The sequence below is a fragment of the Mustela putorius genome, unplaced genomic scaffold, assembly GCF_011764305.1.
Source record: "Mustela putorius furo isolate JIRA1106 unplaced genomic scaffold, ASM1176430v1.1 tig00000139_pilon_pilon_pilon, whole genome shotgun sequence".
Classification (NCBI taxonomy): domain Eukaryota; kingdom Metazoa; phylum Chordata; class Mammalia; order Carnivora; family Mustelidae; genus Mustela; species Mustela putorius.
Genome location: NW_025421293.1, coordinates 7,016,287 through 7,040,462, shown reverse-complemented (window position 1 = coordinate 7,040,462; position 24,176 = coordinate 7,016,287). Strand labels below are relative to the sequence as shown.

Below are 24,176 nucleotides of genomic sequence, written 5' to 3'. Positions count from 1 at the left end.
ACAAGAGGACCAAAATTAGTCTGTCATTTGGCACCTAAATAAAGCAGCCAAACTGCCTTTGTACCAACTTTGCGACAAGGAGGGACCGGAGCTGTAGCGTTTTGTCTGATAAGGAAACTTTCTGGGAAGCTGTTCGCAGTACCTCCGAAGCCAAAAGCTGGGAAGGGGGAGCGACAGAGGGGGCGTGGAGTGCAGAGGGATGTGCCTTCCTCCTGGCTAGACCCGCTCGGCCCCGTGCGTCACGGGCAGCTCGGTTCCACGTGGTTGAAATAGCTCCTGAGATCGGGAGAGAGAATCCATACTCCAGCGAAATAATAGAGCAGAGCAAAGAGCCGTGCTTCGTCTGTTTTGGGGAGGAGGAGGACAGTCTGTCCAGAGTGCCTGGAGCCGGGTGAGCAGCGGGGCTCCCCAGGGGCAGCCGAAAGATGTTATAATCAATTACCACATCATAACACTGATGTATGATAATTACGGAGTGTTTCTCCTGAGATAGTGCCGCATTTGGCTGCGATACAGTTCTTTCATGGTCCACTGCCTGATTAATATGCAAATAATAGGCTGATTGCATGATGAATGCGGAAAATGAGTTCGCTGATAACGTGAGCACTGAAGCGGGGAGATGATAAATTACTTTTACTGACTGTCCTACATTAAGTACCCTTTCTCAACAATTTCATCACAAATTAAGTAAAGCAGTGTGGAGAGATCAGGAGGAGGTGTAAAATAACGCACCTTAATAGCTTGCCTAGTCCCCATCCGCTGCCCCCACACGACCCGGTGCCCCAGGGAGGGGGCGTGCCAGCCCCCCCACCCGCTGGAAAACTGTCCTGCTGGAAAACCGGGTCGCAGCCCCCCCACACCGGCATGTCCAGCGGCTGCCGTCAGCCCCGGATTCTCTAAGGAACATTCTGTCACAGTCCAAACATCATTACCCGCACGCCAGGCCGCCCGGTGGTGTCGTTGAGAGGGGACGGGCCACTCCTGGTGGGGGACGCTAGCACCTCCAGACAGACGGACCCCGCAAAGCCTGTGGTTCCCCCGCGGCTCCTGGGGAAAGGAGAGTCTCTGAGCCGCAGGCCTGGAAGGTTCAGGAATAAAACCACATTCAAAACCGCCTCTTGCAAATCTGGGGAAATTAGTTCTGCTCTCGGAACAGCGAGTGTGACCTGTCCGCCGGGGAGCATTGGCCTTCGGAAAAGGCCGGGCAGGTCTGCCCGAAGCCAGGAAGGAACCTAGAGGAAGAGCGAGGACACGGGCGTGCGGGCGCACACACTCACACGCGCTCGCACGGTGATTAATCTTTGATTACAGCAAAGCAATTTAACTAGAGGGTTTGTTTTTTCCCATCTCGGTAATATATATTTAGACTGTTTGTATGACATACATTTTCTCTTAATGCACAGGGACGCATTGATAAGTGTTCATACACACAGCTGTTTCGGTAATAAGGTTATTGAAGGTAATTTGAAAGCATTATTTCTAAATCAGTATGGATCTGTAGAAAAGCTGGAAACCGGGGTGAGCACCGAGCTCCTGAAGCTGGGCCAAGTGTGTGACCCAGTGCTGCTTCTGTAACTTTGCCAGGCCGAGTTCACGACAAGAGATGAATGGTAATTTGAGCAGCGTTTTTAATTTTGAGCTGAGTTCAATGAACGTCGAATTCCCAAACTCTGCCTTTGATGTGCAGAGTGACTTCAGAGCTTATAAAACACACACCAGAAACACGAGGCCCCCCGAGAGAGGGCAGACAGATGCCCCGAATCGTCTGCCAAGCCCACCCCGACTCGGCCACCGCCACAGGAAGGCGCCACGTGGGTCAGCCCCAGGGTTACAGAGAACGTCTCCCCAGCTCCCCAACCGCCACCGCGCGCGCTTTCCCAGTTGGGGGAGAAAAGAGTGAAAAACCATCTCTTGCCCCCCCCCCCGTGCTATGCACCGGGCTGAGGTGCCCAGCCGAGGACGGTCCTGCCTCCTCCCTGGTCCCACGGCGGCGGGCCCACTGCCACCACCAGAGCCGGGAGCTCAGCGCCCCCTCTGGTGAAGTCCACCCAACCTTGGACTCAGCCTTGTCTCCCCAGAACTGCCCGCTTCGGTGAACAGCATACCGCTGCCCCCACTCCTGTGGTCTAAGCCCAAGTCGGGCAGCCTCTCTCCATTCTTCTCTCCTCCTCACGCACCCTCCCGAACACGCTCGTGTGCATGCCGACAGTTTCTATTCCCTAAGTGTCTCTCCGATCCTTTTGCTTCCCCTTCCCGCGGTGCCCACCCTGGCGCACGCCTCAGAGCCTTCCTTCCAGATGGCACAGCCGGCTGGGGCCCTCCCCTGCTGCGGCCCCTTCCCCACCCAGAGCCCCACCTTCTCAGTGTGCGACCCGGCCCCCATCTTTTTCCTCACTCACTCCCGGCTCACCCAGCCTCAGCTTCCATGTCACGGTGCCCCCCACCCCACACACCCCCCAAGCGTCCCTGCCCTGCCCTTGTCTCGGGGTCTTGGTGACCATGACTTGCTTCGTGAAGTCTGCCCGGCTCCCCACCGCGCCCCGTCTCCTAGCACCCTGCCGGCACTTAGAGGACCGCCTCGCTGAATGAAAGACACAGGCCATTTCTCCAAGTGCTTAGAGGTCAAGTTTGGGGAGGTACACTATTCATGGGTCAAGTTAAAAAACAACCTTACTTTTATGGGGGCTTTTCTCTTTGTTAATAAGTGAAGTATTTTGGCTTTGACGTCACTAGACGAGTTTCCTTGGACAGGCTTTTAAAAACGTTTCGCTCACACACACACACACAGAGCCCAGTACCTACCGTGCACCAGAGCTCTAGTCTCATCTGCCTGCCTTCTGTGCTGGCCCGGGGCCGTGTGTATGGGAGAGAAGCACTGGTGGTGTGTTCCAGAAGAAACTAGGACCGATAGAGACATTTTCCCTTCCTGACACAGCAGCAGGTCCCACCCAGCCTCTGGGGCCTCTCCCCAGCTCCCCCCGCCCCAAACGTTGCCCAGGTTACTCCTTCTGCCATCGGGGGAAGAAAAACAGGAACCACAAGGAATTGGGTCAGTTTGCTGAGATTTCCGGTGACTTCAGGCAATAACTGAGCTGGCTCGGGGCCCGGAGACAGTGTTGCCAGCCCAAGGAGGGGGCAGGCGAGGCCTGGGTGCGGGGATGATATGCACTGATGCTCGATGCCACCGCCTGTTTGGGAATGGTCCTTTCCTGCGGGTCGGGTGACCGCCGGGGACCCTTGGAAATGGGACCTGGTGAGGCCCCTGGCCGCCTTTCCCCATGGCGTCAGACGCAGGCCCCAGCCCTCGGGAAGGAGGCTGTTCTGTAGTGTGGACACACGTCTGTGTGCTACTAGGTCCTCTCTGTTCCTTTCTCCGTAGAAAACAACCAAGGGTGTAGAAGGCTCTGACATGTATTAAAGGTCCTTGTATTTTGTTTGAAGCCCTGTTCAGGCTCAGAAACAAAACAGCTCCACATTTTTTCTTGGCCTGGAGAAGTCGGCGGTGGTCCTAAGGGGCGGCAGGTGTCTGCTGTCAGACCCTGAGGCGGGGTTCGGGACGGAGGAGCTCATCCTCACGGCTGGGCTCCACCGCTGCTGGGTCTGGGTCTGGGTCTGGGTCTGGCACTGGGGAAGTCAGTAAAGGGCTCTCGTGGGACCGTGTGGGGCAGGCCTGGTCGCTTTCTGACGGAAATCAGGAGGGCGAACGAGCGTCACCGTGCGTCTTCGAGGTGGAGAGGCACAGGGTTGGGGGGTCTCTTCGAAGAAGGCAAGCAGATCCCGACGCATCAGCTCGGATTCCGCGGCTGCGGCACGGAACCCACATCTGAACTCCACTGGGAAGCGTTGCAGACTGCCGGCCACACCGTGGTGGCCTTCGAAAGCTGTCAGCCCCGTCTCCCGGGAAGACCCCGGGCAGGACAGGGTCCTTCCAGGCCACCAGGGCTCCCCCTGGACCCAGGATGCCTGCACGGGGCACCCCAGGACCTTTGGTCCACCCTGGCCCCACCGTGCAGCCACAGCGCACGAGCCTGCCGCCCCCCGCCCCCGGCCCGGTCCTCCACTCTGCTCTACCCCCGCAGCCGCTTTTCCTCGTCTCCTTGATTTCGCCCCTCGCTCCCATCCCCATGGGCCGGGCCCCGGCCGTGCTGTCCCCAGCCCTGTTTGGCAGCGCCCCACCCCCATCTTCTCCTTCCCCTCTCTCTTCTCCCCATACTTGTCTGTCTTTACAGTCACTTGGAATTTCCCGGCTTGGCAGGGGCTCAAAGCCTAAACTATGGACATAATGAAAAGTGGTGCATCAGACCAGCCACCAGTTAAATAATGTTTGGGTTCTTGTCAGAATGTCACAGAGTACCCTGTCATTTTGTTTCAGCAACTTGTCCTTCTGAATGCACAGTCCGCCTTATGGCACGCCAGCAGTAAAAATGTCACTTACAATAATTACTTTTTGGTGAAAATGCTTGCTGACTTCCTACCTTCAAGCTGTTTTTTACACAGTAGGGAGATAATAAGAAATGACTTTATCCTGACTGCTCAAATGAACACTAAATGGAATTTGGGTTATTATTACTGCAGATAGAGGGTCGGGTATGGAAATTTCAACCGTGGATCGGATAAACTACAGGGGGATTGGTCTCTGGAAATTACCACGGGTGAGTGTTTTCCACCGGCTGCTATTGAAAACTTAAGGCAGCTGTTGTTTGCCTGCTGTTTTTGGAATATAATATTTTTCATAATCCTTTTATAGTCCCTGAATGCCTCGTGCGTTTCAGAAGGCCTCGAGTCACTGCCCCGACTCCCGTGCGAGATTCAAAGCTTTGCAAAAAAAAAAAAAAATTAATCCACAACGGATCGCTTCTTAATGGAACACCTTACCATTGCTGTCAACGTTGGATAGACGAGCTGTGTGGCTGGGCTTTTCCAATATGCAAATTGCCCGTTTTCAGTTGGCCTGGCCTTGCTGTCTGCGGGCGCCGCGGAGGCAAGATGGGTGTCTGATTTCTCTCACCGAGATGGGGGTCTGCTTTCTCCTGTCCCCAGTGCCCGGCAGACTGCGTGACACAGTAGGTGCTTTCAGGATGCTTTCAGGATCCTTTTCAGGATTTCAGTAGGCGAGCGAGCGAGCGAATGAATGGACGACGGGCAGGCCAGACAAAGGGTGGGGGGAAGGCCTGCTCAGTCCGGTTCAGAGCCTTTTCTAGCCACGTGACCTGGACAAGTCACGTTGCCCGTCTGAGCCTCGGTTTCCCCACCTGGAGTTCGGGGTTTATATTCCCGCCGCGGGGCCGTTAGGGGAATCGGATGCAGCAGTGTCTAAACGCGGCCTCCGTTCACTGGCCCGTGTGCACTGGGTACGAGTGCGTTCCCTCCCCTAATCCCAGGAGTAGGTTGGCCTTGGGGTGCGGCCCGTCCCGCTTTTGAGATTCAGGCATGTTGACATCTGGACTGTAGAGCAGTCGTGTCGTGGAAGGCCGGCCCCGTCGTGCGGCCGTGAGTGGACACGCAGGTGCAGGCCCCGCCGTACGGGTGGCCTGTTTTGAATACAGAACATCTGACCGGTTCCTGGCTGTGTCACCAGACAGGACATCTTGAGTCTGTCAAAGGAGGGAGACGGGTGTACCTGCCTCACACTGGGAGGTCCCCACAAGGAGCGCGGGCGGACGGTCGTTCTCCAGAGCCTTAGCCCGGCGCCTGGCACGAGGGAATGCACAGGAAATGACATTCACCTACGTAGTTGCTGCTCTTACGAATGAGGATAAAATGAGGCTTTCTTATTTTATTTTTTATTTATTTGAGAGAAAGCACAAGCTGGGGAAGGAGCAGAGAGAGAGGGAGAAGCAGACTCCACACTGACCGTGGAGCCCAACGTGGGACTCGATCCCACGGCCCCAGGATCATGACCTGGGTTGAAATCAAGAGTCAGATGCTTAACCGACTGAGCCAGCCAGGTGCCCCAAAATAAGGCTCCTTAATATGGTCTCCCCCACCCCACCCCAGGATGCTCCTGCTGTCACAAGCCCCTTCTCAATAGCACTCGGACATGTCCAGGCCCCTCCCACAGGAGGCGCCCCTGCTTCTCCCCCTTCCTCAGCCCTCTCCCCACATCCACCCGGCCACTAAGGCCTGTTGCAGCTACCCCCTACATCTGTCTGAAACCTAGATAAAATCTCCCCACTGTATGTAGTGCCCCCTTACGGGCTGTGACCCACTGTCCCCGGACCACAGGGCTTCCTGGCCCCAGCTACCTTGCTGTCGGCAAGTTCATTCTCTCCCTGAAGCAACAAGGAACTTAACTGCATTGTTTTTTGGTTTTTTGTTTTTTTAATGTTAGGTCTGTAATATTTAAAATTTCCGAAACACGTGCGAATATCCATATACCAACACCCAGCTTTACCCTGAACGTGGGGTCAGTGTGCGGTCCTGTATTTGTAAAAGAAACAAAACATCAGAGATGGAGTTCAGCCCCCTCCCTCATCCCAGTCCGCCTTGAAGGCGACCGCTCTCTCTCCTGGACTTGGCTGTTTATCGTTCCTGGGCATGACTTTAAATCTTCACCTCTGCATAGCCGTGTAGCCACGCAAAACATGGAGGAGGTGCAGACTCTCAGCACATAGGAACGTGATGCTCTGTGTCATCCTGTCCCTGGCTTCGTGGCCTCCCCCAGTACGCTCCGGGCGCCGGTAGACATGGTCCCGGCCTCGACGGCCTCACCACGGTTCAGAGCTCGCGGTACGTTGCGGGAACACGCCGCGATTGGGAGACCTGGTCTGCTGGTGACGGACACGGTTTCCGGTCTTTTGCTCTTCCAGAAAAGGCCTCAATACACACTCTAGTGGCCACTTGGCGTCCCCAGAAGAGAAGCGTTGCTGGGATGAGGGGTAGGCCCGTCTTCTAAACCTGGCTCCCTAGTGCCCGTGCCCAGCAGTTAAAGCAGACTTTTTAGCCCATTCAAAGCCCCAGCCCCATCCTGGGGGGTCTCTCTTTGCCCTGTATCCTTGCTACCTGCGTTTCATTCCTGCCTCGGCCCACCGGAGGACCGGCGCTGGCTACCTTCTTCCTTCCTTGACACTCCTGCCTCTCCCGACCCCCCGGCTAACTCCTGTTCATGCTAGAAATGTCCCTCTCTGGGCGGGGGCCTCTCTCCTCCTCAGGCCACATCATTCCTCACTCCCTGGCCCCCATCCCTCATCAGAACCCTCACTGCCCCTTAGGGACTTGTGTTGAATGGCCATCTCCCCCGTAGGTGTGAGCCCCAAAGGGGACAGGGCCACCTCTGGCCAGGCTACCGCCATACTGCCAGTGGCCCGACTCAGCAGATTATGGAACGAGTGAAAGAATGAACCGAGAAACATCTCTTCATTCTTTCCCGGCACTTTGTCCTGAATGAATTGGAGCTGAGGTATAATTTACACACAGCAAACTTCCCTCTGCGCCCCTGGAAGTGTCCCGTGAGTTCTGGCAATCAAGACGCAGCTAGTTCGATCACCGCCGCCCCCACCCCAGAATTCCCTTCTGCCCCTTTGTAGCCTAGCCCTGGCCCCCAGCCCCCAGCAGTCACAGATGTGCTTTATGTCCCTGTGGTCTTACCTTTACTAGAATGTCATCTCATCTGTCCCATGCCAGGAACTGTGGAAGAAACCACAGTAAATCACAAGATTTTCCTAAATGTAGGGGACCTTCCTATAAACAAATACATTTTTTACATTTATTTTATTTGAGAGAGAGAGTGCATCGGTGGGAAGGGGCAGAGGGAGAGGGAGAAATAGATTCCCACTGAGCAGGGAGCCTGACATGGGACTCAGTCCAGGACCCCAGGATCATGACTTGAGCTAAAGGCAGATGCTTAACCCACTGAGCCACCCAGGCACCCTCTAAGCAAATACATTTCTTTTAAGAAAAGATTTTATTTTTATGTATCTGTCAGAGAGAGAGCACAAGCAGGGTGAGTAGCAGAGGGAGAAGGCAGAGGGAGAAGCAGGCTCCACTGAGCAGGGAGCCCTACGCGGGGCTGGATCCCAAGACCGCAGGATCATGACCTGAGCCGAAGGTAGACGCTTAACTGACTGAGCCACCCAGGCGCCCCAACAAAAAAAAAATTTCAATACAGTTTAATAGCTTTTTATAAGAACGAAACAACAACAAAACCCATCAAATTCAAGTTGCATTTCTCAGCACCAGGTACATGGGGGGTTTATTCCTTGTTACAACGCTGTCTGCATTTTCCAGGTGGGGAAACCAGGGTGTCCCAAGAAGTTGTGAATGTCGTTAATGTGAACCCAGCTGGCTGGTAGAGGTCGCCCCATCCCTGAGTTCGTATCTTAAAGCCAAGCCCAGGCCGCCTCCTATTTTTTCTTTTCAAAATGACTTTGAATTACATGGAGTGGAAGAAAGCCTTATTCCTTCAGAAATTGTTGCTTTAGACAAAAGCCTCCAGTTGCTGATATTTGGGGTAAAAAAAAAACAGGAATGTTTCTTCTTTTCCATTGACGTCTTGTGTTCTGTCGTGATGGTCAAGGACGTGCAACCACATGACCTTCCTACGCACAGGAAGTGGCTTTGGTTATTGAATTTGCTGGTCCAGGCTCGCTGGAGCTGGGTGCTCACTGGAAACAGTTTTCTAAAGAAATGACTCTTTCCAGGCTCAGCCTGGGTGGCTTAGTCGGTGAAGCATCTGCCTTCGGCTCAGGTCATGATCCCAGGGTTCTGGGATCGAGCCCTGCGTCAGGCTCTCCACTCCCAGCAAGAAGCCTGCTGATCTTCTGCCTCCCTCTGTCTGTCTTTCATAAATAAATAAAAAAAAATCTTGAAAGAAAGAAGAGTGAAAGAGAGAGGGAGGAAGGAAGGAAAGGAATGAATGAACGACTCTTTCCACCGAGATGTTCTCCGCGTAAGGACTCGCGGCGTCTCCCGACCAGGCCGTGTGCTATTGCATCTGTCCGTGCCCGTCCAAACACGGGGCCCGATCCTGCTTTCTGTGAGCTGAGCACACAGTGGCATCTGTGTCCATGTGTGTCTGTCTCTGAATAACGTCCCCCAGCACGAACGCTCTGCTTCGAGTCTGTTACGGTTTAGACCCGGACTCAGAGCGGAGTCTGGGGCGCACCAGCCCGGCAGCACATGCCCGGTACATTTCAGGTCCCCGGTGGAGTTTTCGATCTTAAGGGCTTTGGCTGTGCCTGCAGTCATGGTTGGGAGCTCCGAGAGGCGCCAGGAATGTGCAACCAGTACCTCGGTGTGGTTCTCTCAGGGCTTCTCAGTGGTTCTCAGTGGCAAAAACCCACGCGAGCCCTTGCTGGGAACGCGTGGGAGGAAGAAACGTCCCACCGGCCCGGGAGCCGGGAGCTCAGTCTCGGCCGGCGCGGCACGAAACAGGGAAAGCACCATGGCAGGGGCCCGGTGCGGTCTGTTAGCCGCCAGGCAGCCATGCTTTTGACCTTGCTGTGGGTTACAGGACACAAACCTGAGAAGGAATCTGTTTATCATGTGGGGATTCGTGCCATCCTTGACAGTCCGCAGTGAGCAAGATGGATGATCTGCCAAATCGCTCCCTCGCATGGGTGAATCAGGGCAAATTTACAGTACAATTTCTTTGCTGCTTCAGATACAAAAATAACATTTGCTGGGTTTTATATCCAGTTGTGCGATGACCTGGAGGTGAGCGGAGAGGAGAAATCCGATTTGTAGGATTCGTAATGCCTTAAAGATTTGTACAGATCATTTCTGCTGTTTACGCCTATCTCTTTTACATCTTTCGCAAACCACCAGGTTCTGGTTTTGTTTTTGTTTTTGTTTTTTTTCTTTAAGCCACATTTTCGAGGCTGAGGACACGGGTTTATGAGACAGTGGAACTCTGTTCCTGCTTAGGACAATAAACGGGTTTATCGGTTGAATTGCGGTGTTTCATTTGGGATTTTCTCTCCTGGGTGTGTATACGAAAGAGCCCTTGTATTCGGAAGACATCTCCCACACTCTTGAATTTAGGGTAGGCTTTTATCCTGGATGTGATATGTCCAGGAAAGGACACCGCATGTCTGTGGCTATTTGAAACTCAGTCATTACTCAGCGTTAACATTTTTGTCTCGTCGTGTAGCGAGTGTTTGGGGGGGGATGCCCGTGTGTGCCAGTGTTCCACGAGCGGGCTGCTTTCTGAGACGTATCATCTGTCTGGGGCCAGAGAACCCATGTGACGACACCTGGCCTGGCCCCTCACACGTGACGCTGTGTGGTGTACCCTGCTTGATGGGGGGCAGGGGGACCATCCTAAACCTCGAGCCATGGGCAGATTTTACCTCATGGGTAGGGCCGTGGTGCTAAATGATTCTGGGCTTTCCTCCCGGACACAGCCTATCTCTCTCTCGTAATTTATTTGGAAATGGCCAAAGCCTTTCTTTATTCCAGACATCCCAAAACTAAAGTGGATGCTGGGTTTCACGGGTGATGCTGACCAACCAGAAGCTCCCCAGCAGAGCTCAGGTGGCAGTTCCCGCTGGTCACCTGTGATGGGGCAGAGACCCTTCTTAAGAAGGGAGAGCATGGAGCCACTCTGGTCCCATCTGTCCCGGTGGTGGGGGCAGCGTGGGTGGCATGGATAAACCGAGCTCGGCCTTCAAAAGCGCATCTTGGGGCTTGACAGGGAACAGAGTGGGCGCTCCTCTTCGGTCGGTTCCCTCCAGGCTGGGTGCTGGGGGGCCCTCCCCCCGGGGTCACAGCAGAAACCCACATGGAGTCCCGGGACTCGGTCCTGGGCACCCCCCGGGGCCAGCCACCGAGGCCTTACATCTCCTCTTGGAGGGTCTTCCTCACCATGGTGGCCACGCCCCGTGGGCAGTCCTTTAAGAACCCACCCATTCATTTTGTTCTGGAAATTACGAACAAAATAAACCGGCAGATTATGATTGCACCAAGGTTCGTCAGACTTCGGGAGTGATGGGGTCCTGTGGGAAGGAATCGTGACTGCCAGAGCCCACGGTTCGTAGGCCAGCAGGTTCTCAGCAGAGCGCCCTTGCTCCGAGCCCACAGAAACCTTTTGTTTAACCCCCTGACTAGGCTCCTGTGGCCGGTCCGTTCTGTTCTGTCGGAACGTGAGAGGTTCCCCCCGCCATAGCACCACACCTTGCCACGCCATCCGCCCGCGCGGGCTTTGGACCAGTACCTCCTAGGTCAGGAAAGCAGACGTGCGCCGTGAAAGCCACCTCTTCTCAGACCCGGACTGTCGTGTGCTTTAATTACAGAAAGCACTCCAAAGACCTCCGCCAGCTGCAGCCCCGCCCCCGAGTCACCGATGAGCTCCAGCGAGTCCGTGAAGAGTCTGACGGAGCTGGTCCAACAGCCCTGTCCCCCCATCGAAGCTAGTAAGGATGGCAAACCACCAGAGCCCAGCGACCCACCTGCCTCCGACTCCCAGCCCGCCACCCCGCTGCCTCTTTCCGGACACTCGGCCCTCAGCATCCAAGAGCTGGTGGCCATGTCTCCAGAGCTGGACACCTACGGCATCACCAAGAGGGTCAAGGAGGTGCTGACGGACAACAATCTCGGTAGGTTCCCTCCCCGGCTGCCAGGTCGGGGGCGGCGGGTCGCTTCCTGTGGGTTTCTGGACGGATGGGTGGAGGGCACCCGGGCTGAGCCTGCCAGCGGGCTTAAACGTTGATAGCTGCCTCTAGGAACAGCTACTCTCGGAGCCTCCCCTGCAAATCTGGGACCGTGGGGCGGTGGCTTGGGCTTGTGAGTGGCACCCCGCCCGGCGGCTGATAGTCCCCTATGGTCCCTTATGGTCCCTTATGGTCCCTTATGGTCCCCAGCTCCTGCCTGGTGCAGCGGTCTCCCTTTCCCCACGCCCTCCACTGGGAGGCAGTAGGGAGCCCCTGTGGAACTGAGCTGGCCGCACCCCAGACCCAGGCCATCCGCCGCGTGCCTGCCCCAGCCGAGGGGCTCTGTGGCACACAGACACTAGCTGTGACTGTGGCAATAGCAGAGCGTTTGGTCATTATAAACCCTTGTGCTCCCCTGGTGCAGTATTAACCACATGGGATTCTCGTGGCTCAGGCACCCGGGGCACGGAAACAGCCACTCCCCAGTCACTTAATGCGGGCCTTGAACTCACGACCCTGAGACCGAGACCCGAGCTAGGATCAAGAGTCAGACGCTTCACCGACTTAAGCCACCCAGGCGCTCCAAGTGCCCCAAACGCTTCTGTCCTTACTTCCCGAGTGTCGGTGTCACTTAAGAGGCACTGTTCTGTGCGGTGCGTGTCAAGACAACCCCAAAGAGCAGCTGCATTTTGCAGAGGGGCCTTGCGTGTCTGCGTTTCCCAGGGGATAGGAAAAGAAGGAAGTCGCAGGGAAGCTTGTGCGGTGACTGCACAGCCCGGGGGCTCAGTGGCCGGCGTGCCACCCCACCGCATGCGCAAAACAAAACAAGAGAAAAAGTAACATCCGCTGAGAATGCTTGTAATTAAGTTAATTCAAAAAAATTAAGATTTCAAAGAAATAAAAATGGCCACGATGTCCCCCATGTTCATCAATGATTGAAACACACAGGGTCTCCTGGACACAGGACAAGCCCTCCCTTACAGCCTTGTCATGTGTCCAAACAAGCGGGCCCGATAGAATATTGCCGCCCACTGCCCCACAGGAAATGTCGTTTTTCTAATCACTGGCAAGCAGCTGAAGAAAACTTCTAAACCACGTATGTAGAAGGGGCGCCTGGGTGGCCCAGACGGCTGAGGGTCTGCCTTGAGCTCAGGTCACGGTCTCAGGGTCCCAGGATCGAGCCCCGCATCGGGCTCTCTGCTCAGCAGAGAGTCTGCTTCTCCTCTCACTTGGCCTCTGTGCGCTCTTTCTCTCTCTCTCTCTCTCAAATCAGTAAATAAAATCTTTTTTAAAAATAAATAAATGAGCCACTGAGAAGTTGCAAGATCACAGCCCCACTGGCCCGTGGAGCTCCCATCTTCAAGGGCTGGGAAGCGCAAATCCGGGGTGAACCTGCCCACACCGGAGAGAGGGGCCGCCCTCCTCTCGGAGCAGTCACTTCCACAAGAGCTCCTTCGCAGCACCAGTGTGGAGCTGAGAAGCAGTCTCGCAGTCACTCTAGCTGGTCTCAGCCGCCTCCCCTGCTGGGGTCTCTCAGTGGAGTAAAGGGTGCAGAGGGAGCCAAGTTAGAGCTGAATCCTGCGGCTGGAGGCCCAGGTGTCCTCTTGCCTCTCCAGGTGAGATCTTGCGGGGTTTCCGGGCCAGTCACTTGAAATCAGCAGCAGAGTGTGTGTGCGTGCACATTTCATCGGGAAAGGGCCGGTAGCTTTCTTCGGGCTCTCAAGTAGGTCCATGACCCAAAAACGACTGAGAGCTGCTGCTCTGATACCTCTGGAAGTAATAAAAATGTCCAAGAATATTCGTTTTGATCCCCCACCGCCCAACAAGGTGGGTCACGCAGAAAACGAGCTGTTTATTACATCTATGACTTTGCTAAACACAGCAGCCTCCTTGGGAGGAGACCGGATTCATTTGCCAGATGAGAATGAGAAAATTTTATATAAAACAACCACAACAGAAACCTGGTAAGGACTTAGGATGTTTATAGTGTAAACTAAGAATTTAAAATGTAGGGAACCACAGGTTTATGAAACCGGTAAACGTATCTATAAATTAAAATGATGCCAAAAAAAAACCATTCTCAAATCCAGAGCTTTCCGTGCAGTAAATTTCAGCTTGAAGCCCGGCTTTTTTTACAAGGGGGAGCTCTGCCATTTCTCACACTTGCACTGTGAGCACACGCAGCGGTGTTTCTGTCTCGCAGACGGAGGGCATGGACCTGTCACCCACAGTCACCCTTCCGCGGAGGGGCAGAGCTGCTCTGGGCCCGGGGGTCACGTTCCCTACACTCTGTGGCCCCAAACGCTGGCCTGTCTGATCCCAGTTTCCATTTCCACCTAATAAGTCCTATTATTTGTGTTCTGCCATCCAGTCGCTCAGGCCGTCCCTGATTCTCATTCGCGCCTTCAAAAGTGCCGGCCCCTCTTAACCTGCAGCTGAATGGCTCTCAGAGAAGAGAAATTTTCTTTTCAAGCCTCTGACAAACATGCCAGACCTGGGGCTGCTCAGCTCTCCAGAGCAGAATTCCCTCTGATCAGCCCGGGGAGCAGGCTGCCCACCACGGCCTCAGAGAAAAGGCATCTAGGAAGGGGTTTTGATCCCCTTTGAGCTCCAGGCAGCAGAGGCAGCTTAGACTGCGGGAATGGACTTTAGAATTGGAAATGGCCTGCTTTTCAGAAAAACAGAGCTGAGGGGCTCTTTCTCCTGCTCTTTCCTGCTGTGACCTTGGGTCAAGTGGCCTGTTTTCTCAGCAAGACCGGATAACCTCGCTAATCGCGAGAGGAGCCAGACAGCCCTGTGGTTTGAGGTTGTGTAAGAACGGGCTCCCCATGCGCCACTTAACCTCCCGGGCTCCGGCGAGGGATTAACCACCTCTGACAAGCGCTGCAGGTGTGTTATCCAGGCCTCAGTACATCCGAAGCCTGGAGGCTTTTTTGAGAGAAACATCATCGTGTCCCGCAGAATGCTCGAGGAATACTGACTTCGTTACCTATGGAGCTTGTCACAAGTGTGGTTGAAGAGATGCTTCTTAATAAAAAAGAGAGAGAGAGAGATTTTATTTATTAGAGAGAGAGCAAGCGCAAGCAGGAGAGAGAGTCTGAAGCAGACTCCGCGCCGAGCGCAGAGCCCAACGCAGGGCTCGATCCCACGACCTCCCGATCACGACCTAAGCCGAAACCAAGAGTCGCCCCCTTAACCTACGAGCCATCCTGGCGCCCTTGAAGAAAGGCTTTCTAGAAAGTGCTTGCTCCAAGGCAGGACCCAGCTGACCAGACTCTGGGGCTTCAGGCCCCGTGTCTGACTTTAACCTCAGCTCATACCTGTCCTTCCAGATGCTAGGATCTCCGTCATGACATCTCTCTCGGTTCTGTTCCCAGGTCAGCGCTTGTTTGGGGAGACCATCTTAGGGCTCACCCAAGGCTCCGTCTCCGACCTCCTCGCTCGCCCAAAGCCCTGGCACAAGCTCAGTCTGAAGGGACGGGAGCCCTTTGTCCGGATGCAGCTGTGGTTGAATGACCCCAACAACGTGGAGAAGCTGATGGACATGAAGCGCATGGAAAAGAAAGGTAAGCCCCACCGCCCGCTCTGGCCAGTTGCCTTCTTATCTGCGAATGCGCCGATCCTTGTGAGGCCTGTGCGCGGAGCTGGGGAGGGCCACTGATCTGTGGTCAGGCAGGGCAGAAAGGGGTTTTCAACGATCATCAATTGACGAGTACCTACAAAGACTGGAAAGATCTGTGACTTTCTCCCCAGCAGACTGAACCCAAATACATTTTAGCGTCAGGGAGGGGCCACCGCACGGTTCCTCATGGTCGCCCTGGCCATCACTGTACCCTGTTTCTTCTTTAAAGCCACCAAAAGGTGAGCTCCACATCACTGATGGAGGGTGCGTGGGGTCGTATGTCTCGTGCAGGCGAACCACGAGCCAGGGCCTTCCGTACCGTCTCTTGTTGGTGAGATCATTCATAAACGTGTTGGTAGACAGAGAAAACTCAGGTTCAGAGAAGCTGCGTACCTCTGTTAAGGTCACCAAGCCTAGAGCACAGAAGAGCGAATTCTCGCCAGAACAGGTCTCTGTGGCTGTTACTTTATGGGCTGTGGGGCCGTGCGGGATTCAGCCCCCTTGAAGGCCAAGTGCGGCTCTTCTCTCCGTGTACACCTGCAGCCCTCTCGAATGTTCTCATCAGCCTTCTTGCCCTGGAGACCCCAAAGCAGAAATCCCCCAGCGGGAGCACCTCAGTGGTGCCAAGTAATGTCTGCTCCGTCTCCCGGTTTGCTCTCCCACCCGCTGCTGCTCGTTCGTGCGTCCTGCCCTCAGAGGGCACAGCGCTGTAAGCTCGTGGAGTGGCCACATCGGAATCCCTTAGCTGTGGAGACGAGGCGCCACCCCCACGTGGCTGGGGCTCTCGTGACTGAGCCGGGGGCTGGGCACGGAGCCCAGGCTTACACCATCTGAGTTCACCAAGAGAGTCTGCTGTTCACGGCCGGCCTGGTGGCACTGTTGTCACCTAGCCAAGGCAAGGGCCAGAGCTCCTGGAGGAAGGGAGCGTCGCTGATGTCTCCTCCAAGAGCTCCGTGGGGTCGGGCCTCCTGTTTGCCAGCGGCTGTGCTAAGGCCTCACGCAGTCCGCCCTGCTCAGCCCAGTGTAGGCGTGTTCTTCAGGAAAGCTGCAGCCCTGGCGTCCTGAGACTTGACTGATGCTAACAGGCGGGAGCAGGACTCCAGAGTCACGGGCTGGCCGGCTCCGGAGCCGCTGCTCTCGGATGGGTGTCGCGCTTCCTTGTGCCCAGAGCCCGCCACCCTGGGACCGGTAGGCTCAGGCCCGCCCTCCAGTGTGTAAACCGAGGCCCTGACACAGGCCACAGCCCTTTGGGCGGCCACAGGCACCTGGTGCCACATCACCCCTAAAAGTTCTTTAACTTTCTACCTTGGGAAATTTGAAACAAAAAGGCAGAACAGTATCATGAACCCAGTACATCCATTACCAAGTTTCAACGATTCTCAGTGCCCACCTAAGCAACGTTCAGGCTTCCCGCACGCTGTCAAAAAGCAACGCCTGCCGCCTTGAGCTCGGTGTGGCGGCTGCTCCTGGTGCCAGGGAGCCCCCTCCTGTGGCCAGCCCTCCGAGGCCACCCCCTGAGCAGCCCCCCACCCCCGTGACTGTAGGCATCAGGAGAGGGACAGCCCTGGTTCCATCACCCCCTGGTATGTTTCTCCTCGAAGGCCACTAGGGAAGAACCCTTGTCCCCACAAGTAGATCTCGGGGGGCTTCCTAGTCCTGCACCCTTCAGCATGGGCTCTGGGCGCCATCTTGTGTTACAGAAGAGTTACTGTTCAGCCGGGCCCAGCCCCTCCTCAAATCCCAAGGTCCCTAAAAGCAGCTGTGGACCCATCGTCTTCTCCCTCCCTCTAGCAGGGATGCTAACTAGAGGAACCTTCCCCAGACACACCAGTGGGTGAACCAGAGCGTAGCACTGCCATGATTTCCGCCTCTTACTGGTCATCCACCCGATGGGGGCGACCCACTGGGCACACCAGCCCAGGTTCATTCTGGCCACTGACTGGTTTTTTATGTTTTTTGTTTTTTTTAAAGATTTTATTTATTTGTTTGATAGACAGAGATCACAAGTAGGCAGAGAGGAAGGAAGCAGGCTCCCTGGAGAGCCCAGTGCGGGGCTCGATCCCAAGACCCTGGGATCATGACCTGAGCCAAAGGCAGAGGCTTTAACGCACTGAGCCACCCAGGTGCCCCCCACTGACTCCTCAACTGTGTTCTTAGATACAATCCTAAAACAGCAAGTTAGTTCATCACTCTCTGGTCAGAGTTTCTGCCTCTGTAGAACGAGGCCGGTCGTGCGGACTTCTCTAGGTCGTGAGCAGCAGAAAGAACATGCCGAGCATAACCACCAGCACACGGAACCGCTCAGCAAATGAGTTTTTAGAATAACTTGGGCCCCTTTAAAACAGACGAAAGCCCGTCGTGGCTCCCGGTCTAGACTGGAGGAGAACTTACGCTCCGAGTGACCCGGCGTGCTCTCTGCTTCCCGCTCTTCCCGAACGAGAGCTTTGCTGCTTCTCCTGTTCGCTCCCGCGTCTTGTTCTCCGTCCTTCTTCCTTCCCCTGAACATCTCGTCTCCACCGCGGTCCACCTTCTGCTTCCTGTCCCTTGCCGAGATGGCCCTTGAACCAGCCTGTTCACGCGGCCCCTGGACGCCCGCACGCGCGCACCGCCTGGGCTAGCTCGTGGGCTCCTCTCCCCTATGGCTGCAGATGAACCCCGACCATCCACAGTCGTCTCCTGTGACATTCATCTGTGACCCAGACGTCAGGGCTGCCTGTCACGTACCAGCTGTGTGACCCGAGGCAGGTCATCTCACTCCCAGGCTTCGGTTTCCTCCTCTGTACACCATGACGGCCAAGGTCCCTCTCCCGGGGCATAACTGGGAGGGTCGCTTGGCAGGTGTTGGCTGCTGCTGCTGCGGCCGCTCCTCCCCCCCCCTCCCTGCTGCCGCTTGAAGGAAATAATATTACGTCCCACTTTGCATCCGTCTTAAGAAGTTGTAAGGAATTTTCCAACCATGTTCTAGCTAACCCACTAGAAAGCTCACTGTGGAGGACTCATTTGTTGGAGAAGTCTGCATGGCTTTGAACTTGAAGCGTAGTTGGGAAGGGGCAGTGCGTCAGGACAGAGGGGGCAGGGGAAGCCCGACAGCACAGACAGAACAGAGAGCTTGAACCTGGAGGCGCGTCCCCTTTCCTTGCCCGCAGCCCCCTCCAGTCCTCTCCTGGTAAAAGACCATGTCAGGGACATGAGGACTACTCTGCTCCCTCCCAGCTGGTGGCCTACAGGGCTGTCACCTGCTGCCCCTTCCAGGGCAGGTGCACGTTTCCTGAAGCGCCCAGCCCCCTCCCCTGCACTCCAGGGCAGACCCCCGCCGCCTCGGCCCCTTCCAGCCACGGGGCTTCCAGTGCCCCCACTCTCTGTCACTCTAGACTTTTTCTCAAGACCGTGGCCCCCAGACTGCGGCGTTCCCGCATACCCGTGTCCTGCCCCATCCAAGGGGATTTTAAAACCCACCCCACCCCGTCTCGGGCCTCAAGTTCTCTGACCTCTTCAACCTTGGGCTTTTCTCCCCGAGTCTTGCCGTCACCCACAACTGCTCTCCTTCCCAGACACCCCAATCGCTGACCACTTTCTGCTGTCTTCCATGTTTCCCTGGCTCGTTCGGCCTCCAGGCCCCCGATCTCCACCCCCGCCATGCTTCGCCCCATCATTTGGCCTTTGGTACCCTTAGCTCCTTCCGCCAGCATCCCAGACTCCACGATCCATCATTCCAGGATGCTCTGGCCGTCCGAGATGGACTCCTCTCTCTCCACCTTCCCCTTCCCCATCCCCCAGCAAATCCCAGCCTCGGGTTAGTGCGCCCTGCCGGCTCTCTCCACCCGCCCTCCTTGGCTCCCGGGACCGGGGCACCCCAGCTCTACATGGGTTGGTGCCGCCTTAGATTTGGGGGGGCCCCAGCCTCAGCAGGGTCCCTGCTCTTCTCCCCTCCCCCAGCCACCCCTTTCTTCCACCCTTCTCAAGACTCTGTCCCCATCACTTCAGGTCACCTCTGCTCCTGCCTCCCTCCTTCGGGAGAACGCGGGCCACCAGCTCTCCCACCCCATCTCCCCCCCCACCCTGCCCCGTCAGCTTGTCTGCACCTGCCGCCCCCGCCCGCCCTGCCTTCCGCGGCACCTGCAGGGATCCGCTCTCTGACCTGTACCCCCAGCTCTCTCCCCTCAGCTTTGGAAACACTGTCAGCTCGCTCTCATCTTTAAATCCGCCCTCAGCCCTCACTTGCCTTCTAGAAGCCATCCTGTCTCTCGCTGTTCTTTCTCATTTGAGCATCTTAACGTCTTAGCTCAGGCTCCCTGCCATCACCTTCTCACCTCCCGTGGAGTACTCCGCCTCCTGCCGCCCGGCTTCTGCTCCCACAGCGACACTGCACCGTTCACCGCAGCCCCCAGTTCTGTCCTAACCGCTAAAGCCGCGCTCTGGGTCCTCATCAGGCTCTCTGCAGCACTGAGGCTATCAGTCATCTCTCCTCACTCACCCCTTCTCCCCCACCGTTGTCTCCTCCTGTCTCCCTCCTGGCTGCTGCTTCCTGGCGGACCTCTGCCCATGGGTGTCCATTCTCAGCCCCAGTCTTTCTCCTCAACGGCATAGAGGGCAACCGTGGTTTCGGTTCCGGTGGTCCGAGAATCCCTCTCCCTAGCCCGGCTGTTCCTCTGAGCTGCATCCCTGCCTGTCCCGTTGCCTCCTGGACATCTCCCTGCGGGCGACTCAGAGACCCCCTCCAGTTTCACTGTTTCCAGACGAATCTCCGTCTTCTCCCTTCTTCCGTGCTGCCCAGCCGGAGACCGGGGTCTCCTCCGCTCGCCTCGGTCCATCAGGAGTCTGTCCGCCGGTCCTGTCAGCTCTGGCCCTTTCCACCGTCGCGCCCTCTCTTTTCTCCAACTCCTCCACCGCCTCCCCAGTTCCAGTTTTGATCATTCTTACCTCCCAACTGAGGGTCTTCCTGCCAGCCCTCCCATCCGCCCCATCCTCCCAACTGCGGCCAGAGCAGCCTTTCCAAAACATGTATAGCTGCTCATACCATTCCCCGAACTAAAACCTTTTCATTTCTTCCCACTGCATTTAAGGTCAAGTCCAAGCGTCCCATCTACTCAGACTCTGCCTGTCTCTCCAGCTCCTCCATCCCCCTCCACACCCCCTGTGCACGCGCGCACACACACTTTGGAACTGTGCCATCTCGTGCCCCTGGGTCTTTGCACATGCTTGACCCACTTTTTGGAATAGCCTCCAAAAAGGCTATTTTTTTCTGGTTAATCAGTCCTTGGCCTTCAAGATTTTCCTGGGAAGCTTCCCTTGACCCCTCGCACGCTCTGCAGGGGTCACCTGTACACTTCTCTGCATCCCCCACTAAGCCGTTAAGCAGGGATGGCCGGCGACCTCGCAGTACAGCAGAGCAGGTCCCTGATGAGTGTGTGTTGGGATTCCAAACAGTTCTAGTCCAAGCGCTTTGAGACGCTCTTTGGAAGGGCAGGGCAGAACGGCCAGCTGGCACGGTCTACACAGAAGTCATTGTGAACCGATGGGCACCGTGGTACTGTTGGAGGGGGGCTGGGTCCTTGGGCGGATCTCCCAGTGGGGCCTGCAGCTCAGTCCGCTTTCTCTTCCTCCCTCAGCGTACATGAAGCGGCGACACAGCTCAGTCAGCGACAGCCAGCCCTGCGAGCCCCCCTCCGCGGGCATTGACTACAGCCAGGGCGCCAGCCCCCAGCCCCAGCACCAGCTGAAGAAACCCCGAGTGGTGCTGGCTCCGGAGGAGAAAGAAGCTCTGAAACGAGCTTATCAGCAAAAGCCATACCCGTCACCAAAAACCATCGAAGAACTCGCCACCCAGCTCAACTTGAAAACCAGCACCGTCATCAACTGGTTCCACAATTACAGGTACGGTTCGGCTCAGGCCGCTCTGGGCCCAGGGAATCAGGGCTCCGGGAGAGCGCGCCGTCCGCCCTCAGGAAGCGGCTTGTCTGTCCCGCAGACAGTGGCTGGGGACGGTGCATAGGGATGACGCTCTGGGGACTTGGCCCTGGCTGGCTGGGGGTTCCTAAAAGCTTGGCATTTGGTCGGTTAGTTGGCTTTTCAGAGTTTCATTAGAGTTTTTAACTCCCAAGATGTAGGATCACGTGGTCAGAGACCGCGCACATCTGCTGTGACCAGAAAAACAGTCATCACTCAGAAAGAACGTAGGCATCCGTGGCTCCACAATAGCAAAAGTTTCTTCCTTTTTTTGTTTTTTTTTTTTAAGATTTTATTTATTTATATGAGAGAGAGAGAGAGAGAGCATGAGAGGGGTGAGGTCAGAGGGAGAAGCAGCCTCCCCACCGAGCAGGAAACCCAATTTGGAACTCAATCTCAGGACTCCAGGATCATGACCTGAGCCGAAGGCAATTGCTTAAGCAACTGAGCCCCCCAGGCGCCCTGCAGCAGAGGTTTCTTAGTGGAAACCCAGGGAGTCTTGTACAGCATTATCTTCCAAATAAATCTGAGTAGTTTTGTCATTAAATAAATTAAGTTAATGAAGATTTATTGAGCATCTACTAGATCTCCAGACACTGAGCCCAAGTGTTTTAAAGATTTATTTATTTATTTGACAGAGATCACAAGTAGGCAGAGAGAGAAGAGGAAGCAGGCTCCCCACTGAGCAGAGAGCCCAATGCAGGGCTCAATTCCAGGACCCTGAGATCATTACCTGAGCCGAAGGCAGCGGCTTAACCCACTGAGCCACCCAGACACCCCCCAAATGTTTTAATCAGCACAGTCCCACTTGATTTTCACAGTCTTTTAAGGGACACATTTTTACTTGCACTTCATAGGTGGAAAACCTAAAACTCCGAGGGGTTAAGTAAAGGACCGAGGCAGAAGTGCCTAGCGCTGTCCCACAGAACAAAGCAGACAAGGGTAAAATGTTGGGATGAGCTCATGAAAGTCCACGGACACACAGCCTTGTTGACCATAGCTGTAATCCAGACTTCTCTGCCAGAAACCTCGACTTCCCAGTGCCGTGGTGGGAGTGAGCGCCGAATGCCCTGGAGGTGACCGTCAGTTGCTGGTTGTCATCAAAATGTCCCTTTTCTCCAGGGCTCAACAAAACTGGGGCAGGTGCTCCTGGTTCTACCCAGGCGACCAGTACACACACGTAGCCAGTGCAGGTAGCGCCCTCTCAGTTTCTCACCTCAAACAGGCAGTGGCCAGTAGCACACCCTAGACAGCGGGCCCCTGCCTTATCTGTTAGGCTCTGCTGTGGTTTCCCCAGTGGCCTGTCAACCTCACTCCCACCCCCAGGTGCTGAGCCAACTGGGTTTTTAAAATATTAGACAGAAGCCAAAATAATACCTTGACTGTTGATGAAAGCTAAGTGCGCATTTGTAGCTTAGCGTGAGAGCCTAACAGCCCTGCTGCCTGACCCCCTGGAACCAGGCAGATTTATCCGTCATGGCAGCACTTGTCGCCCGCAGGCCTCCCCATGTGTGGGCTGCCTCCTGTGAGGACAAAGCAAGCACACGAGCTGAGCATGACCAGCTTATTCATCCTAAATTCACAGATGAGCTAAAACCAGAGGCAGAGCAAGGCTAGCAGGGGTGACGGTGGCGCTCCCTCTGCAGGGAAGGAAGCTTCAAGAACAGTAGACAAGGGAAATGAAGGAGGATGAATGGGAACCTGGGCAGAGTTCCCCGGAGGCCTCTCCACCTTTGCCAGGTGTCGTGCAACCCCATTTTCACTTTCCAGACACAGAGGTGCATTTGAATATGTACTTTGATCCTTCTGCACACTTTAGTGCAAGTGTGCTAACTCGAGAGGACCAAGTCAAGTTGCTGCCTGCTACACAGAGCATCTCCAGGAACCATTTCCCCCGGCCCCGCTGGGGTCACCTTCTTCCCCAGATCTCACCTACAGGCCTCAGCTGAATGGCGGTCCCTGCCTCCCGGCCAGGGCACGCGCTCTCCAGAATTCTCAGCTTCTGTCACTCATCTTGCTGACAGCTATGGGACTGCCCACCCTATCAGAGCTGGTCAACCGCTCAGTGTGGTGAGGCCCCGTGTGTGCACTGAACATGAGCAAATTCAAGCGTATGCCACGCGAGAGAGAAGGAGCAGGAGAACTCGGAACTTAGCAAAACAGCTCAGATCCAGATCTAGAGTAGATGTTCAGTAAATGTTTCCTTTCGGAAATAACCGCAAAAGGGGCTCCTGGGTGGCTCAGTGGGTTAAAGCCTCTGCCTTCGGCTCAGGTCATGATCTCAGGGTCCTGGGATCAAGCCCCACATCGGGCTCTCTGCTCAGCGGGGAGCCTGCTTCTCAGTCTCTCTCTGCCGGCCTCTCTGTCTACTTGTGATCTCTATCTCTGTCAAATAAGTAAATAAAATCTTAAAAAAAAAAAAAGAAAGAAAGAAAGAAAGAACCGCGACAAAGTGGGCCGGGCTAAGACAAATGGAAGAACCGGGCAGAGATTTGTTTCAGCTGCAGAGATGTGGAAAAATATTGTGGAAGAGGTGTGAGATGTGAAGGTCTTGAAAAAAGAACTGAAAAGAATTTTTTTTTTTTAAGATTTTATTTATTTCAGAGAGAGCACAAGCAGGGAAGAGGGAGAAGCAGGCTACCCTGCTTCCCTGATACGGGGCTTGATCCCAGGCCCCCCGGGATCATAACCTGAGCCAAAGGCAGACACTTGACCGACTGAGCCACCCAGGCGCCCCTGAAAAGAATCTTAAAAGCCACAAAATAGGTCAGATGAGAAGTGAGCACTAGGTCATTCAGAATTTGCATAAAACCCAAAGAACTGAAGTCACTCAGTCACCCAGGAGGCAAAGTGCAGAGCAGAGAGTGAGTTCTCCCTCCATGGCATTAGCTCTCCAGCTAAACACTTCCAACAGAGACCAACTTAGCCTGGTAGACCCCCAAGAGCTTCACGTAAGGACTGGCGCACATGCACCAAATTCCTCAGGGAGGAGAGAGTTTCACATTCTGCAGGAGTTAGAT

General features: G+C 55.3%; 1 protein-coding gene across 7 annotated transcripts in view; it reads left to right on the top strand.

Moving 5' to 3' along the window:
• CUX1 (cut like homeobox 1) overlaps positions 1-24,176 on the top strand; it is a 352,615-nt gene that overhangs the window by 299,541 nt on the left and 28,898 nt on the right. For 4 of the 7 annotated variants that reach the window (XM_045075004.1, XM_045075001.1, XM_045075000.1 and 1 more), the window contains 3 exons: positions 11,232-11,534; positions 14,966-15,154; positions 20,820-21,084. The exons of the other annotated variants lie outside the window; for them this stretch is intronic. In XM_045075004.1, coding sequence (XP_044930939.1) covers positions 11,232-11,534; positions 14,966-15,154; positions 20,820-21,084 — 757 coding nt within the window. The remainder of the gene's footprint in view (positions 1-11,231; positions 11,535-14,965; positions 15,155-20,819; positions 21,085-24,176) is intronic. 7 annotated transcript variants of the gene reach the window in all.